General features: G+C 44.1%; 1 protein-coding gene across 1 annotated transcript; it reads left to right on the forward strand.

Moving 5' to 3' along the window:
• Positions 1-219: 219 nt before the first annotated feature.
• On the forward strand, positions 220-1,472 carry LOC108677121. The gene is made up of 3 exons (XM_018165274.2): positions 220-482; positions 729-864; positions 1,340-1,472. The coding sequence occupies exons 1-3, from the start codon at positions 281-283 to the stop codon at positions 1,470-1,472; spliced, it is 471 nt and encodes a 156-aa protein (XP_018020763.1). The 5' UTR covers positions 220-280.
• Positions 1,473-3,536: the final 2,064 nt, after the last annotated feature.

The following is a 3,536-nucleotide window of genomic DNA, read 5'->3' on the forward strand; positions in this document are numbered from 1 at the left end:
AAGTGCAAGAGGTTCTTTGTGTTGAGCTCCCGTGACAGTAGCCAGCTTCGGCCGGCTGCTACGTCATCTTTCTGGAACTGTCTTTCTCGAATTTTGAAAATGCCGTGCTGTCCCGCTCTGACAGCACGTTTTATGAGACTATTTGCCTCTAATGCAAGATTAATTGAAGTGAGACATTTTTTGAGGAGAGATAATTGAATTCCATTGGTCCCAGGTCCAGAAAAATTTAGATTTGTTGATACATTTTTGAATTCACTAAATCTTGGATGAATTTACGAGGATGGTGTGGACAAAGCGAGAAAGTTGTGAGACTGGCAGCAGTTGCAGTGCTGCTGCCAGAAAGTTTTATTCATATGAAGGAACTAATAACAAAGATGAGCTTGTACAACAAAGTGATGAATCTAAAAGTCTTATTAAGTACATAAGTGATCAAATAATTGGCAAAGACACAGTATTCCAGTCTCCATTTGGATGCAAGAAAGGTAATTAGGCTAAAGAATATAAGCTCATGTGAGAATAAAGTTTTGTTTGCTTATTACAAATTAGCTTATTGATATTTAAATAGCCTCATTTAATTTATCAAGTGAAAGTTCTCATAATCTCTTCTTTGATGTTCTAATTGCTAAAAAATGTAATTTTTCTGACCATATTTACTCTGTAACAAACATAAGAAACTGTATATATCAACAGCTACATGACATTTGTGTTAACCTGTGTTGTGTTGGCAGTTGTGTACTGCGACCACACAGCGTCAGGCCGCCCCCTGCAGTTCATAGAGGACTACCTCAGCACCCACGTCCTCCCCCACTACGGCTCCACCCACACCACCGCCACCCACACCGCCCGCCAGACCACCATGTTCAGGTACCTCCCCGCCACCCACACCTCCCGCCAGACCACCATGTTCAGGTACCTCCCCGCCACCCACACCGCCCGCCACCGACGGTGCGGCGGTATGGTGACGGTAGAGTGGCGGTCACTACATGGCGGTGCTGACAGAGTCATGCTGCTGTTCAATATTGTGTTTATCCGACAAGATGCGATATTAATGCTTCTAATTTCTTCTATAAACTTCCTAATTGAGTTCATTTGAACATTGACTTCTTTATACTATTAGCCTCTTGCAAACAGCGATGCCTCATGGGACACTAACGATAAGAGTGAGGTGGCTAATATCCCTCCAGCTGCGTGTTATTCCTGCGTGTTATTGTAGCCACTTGATGTCCTCAGTTGAAGGGCTTCATCCAGTACAGACGTATCCCCTCACGTATCCTTTTACTTATCCCCTCACGTGTCCCCCTCACGTATCTCCTCACTTATCCCCTCACGTATCCCCCAGGCACGAGGCACGTGACGTGCTACGTAGCGCCGTGAGGGCGTCAGAAGAGGACCGGGTGCTGCTGACGGGGACGGGCGCGACGGGGGCGCTGGTGCGCCTCCTGCACGGCCTCGCCCTCACAGAGCTCCCGTGACAGTAGCCGGCTTCGGCCGGCTGCTACGTCATCTTTCTGGAACTGTCTTTCTCGAATTTTGAAAATGCCGTGCTGTCCCGCTCCGACAGCACGTTTTAATGGTTTTATGAGACTGTATTTGGCCTGGGAGGGATTGGTGGAGTGTGTTGGGGACAGGTCCAGGAATTTGTGTATTGATGGAGTTGTATGTTTGTGCAGTTTTTATGGACCTAGTGTGGGCAAGACGATTACAGAGAAATGAGTATTGGCATTTTGTGATTTGTCCATTGCATATGTCACACATCCAAGTCGGACCCGGGTTCTCCTGGACATCCCCCGCTAGTAGCAACAGAGACGCCGACTACAGTCACCACATGTGGAGAGCCGCAGGCCGGCAGCACCAAAAAACATGGGCTTTGGGTCACCCTTTCAGAGGACTGGGAAATATTTGCTGTCGATTTGTGCCCACATCCAGGCCGCATTCCAACCGCATCTGCAAGCAGGCTGACAGCTTTTGGAACACATTTGTTGAGCATCAGGGCTTCCAACAATTCTTAAATGAGAAGCAAATCTTTTGCAACTGTAGCACACCATCCTATCCTAGAATCACATTAGGCTAGCATTAAGAGGCTGCTTTTAATATTCAATGAAAAAGTGTTGGTTGATTGGTGCTTGCCTGCAGGTTACAGATGTGTGGGTTAATTGCTTCATTTCCTTCAATTGCTTCTTTCCATGGCATGCTTGATGGACAAATTGCAAATAAGTGTAGTATGCAGTGTGCTACATAGTTACAAAAAATGTTTTAATTTAGATATATATACTATTTCAGTTGAAAATTATTTTGAATAAAAATTTAGGGAATATTATCCTTGGCTTCCAATTTGGAAAATTGGCGGAAATTTCCTAAGATTGTGGGAAAAAGTTTTTTTGAGGTGATTTTGGAAATTTGCTGGTAAACATAGGGCATTTTTCTTATTTTTCACTGAATAAATTAGGAAAAGGCTGTAGAAATGAGTTTGATTGGCCAGATGCATGGCTGTTTTCCTCAGATTCACGGGTGGCTGCAGCTCAATTTTCCACCTTGGATTGGCTTCTAATGCAAGATTAATTGAAGTGAGACATTTTTTGAGGAGAGATAATTGAATTCCATTGGTTCCAGGTCCAGAAAAATTTAGATTTGTTAATACATTTTTGAATTCACTAAACCTTGGATGAATTTACGAGAATGGTGTGGACAAAGCGAGAAAGTTGTGAGACTGGCAGCAGTTGCAGTGCTGCTGCCAGAAAGTTTTATTCATATGAAGGAACTAATAACAAAGATGAGCTTGTACAACAAAGTGATGAATCTAAAAGTCTTATTAAGTNGCTCTAGCGTCTGTCGGGGCTCTAGCATCTGTCGGGGCTCTAGCAACTATAGGGTCTCTCTGTCCTACATGGCATGCCTCTAAGGTCTCTCGGTCCTACATGGCGTGCCTCTAAGGTCTCTCGGTCCTACATGGCATGCCTGTAAGGTCTCTCGGTCCTACATGGCATGCCTCTAAGGTCTCTCGGTCCTACATGGCATGCCTCTAAGTCTCTCGGTCCTACATGGCGTGCCTCTAAGGTCTCTCGGTCCTACATGGCATGCCTCTAAGGTCTCTCGGTCCTACATGGCGTGCCTCTAAGGTACATGATAAAGTCAGTGAACTATTTGTATGCAGTCTAGTTATAATTTCTACCCTGAATATTCTACTCTTACTTTATTCTATACTCTAACTTGATATGTATTAGCATCTCAGAAGTGCAGGGCCTGGGGCCATACTTTCAAAACTCGCTAAGTAAACGTAAGTACTTACGCTCTATTTTCTTATCTATGATTGGTGGATTTGGCATGAAATGCCGTCAATGATTGGCTGATGAACTTACGATCTCTTAACTTTTTTTGAAAGTATAGGCCCTGGCATCTTGATGCTGCTGCCTTGCAGGGTTAGTACAAGGAGCTTCCCGCCACTGTATTTATTGAGAAGTAATTCTATTAGTACAGGATGGTAGTTGAACACAATAGTATTAATATCAGTACAACAAGTCCGTACAAGTAACATGTGT

This window comes from Hyalella azteca, unplaced genomic scaffold, assembly GCF_000764305.2.
Source record: "Hyalella azteca isolate HAZT.00-mixed unplaced genomic scaffold, Hazt_2.0.2 contig17779, whole genome shotgun sequence".
Taxonomy (NCBI): domain Eukaryota; kingdom Metazoa; phylum Arthropoda; class Malacostraca; order Amphipoda; family Hyalellidae; genus Hyalella; species Hyalella azteca.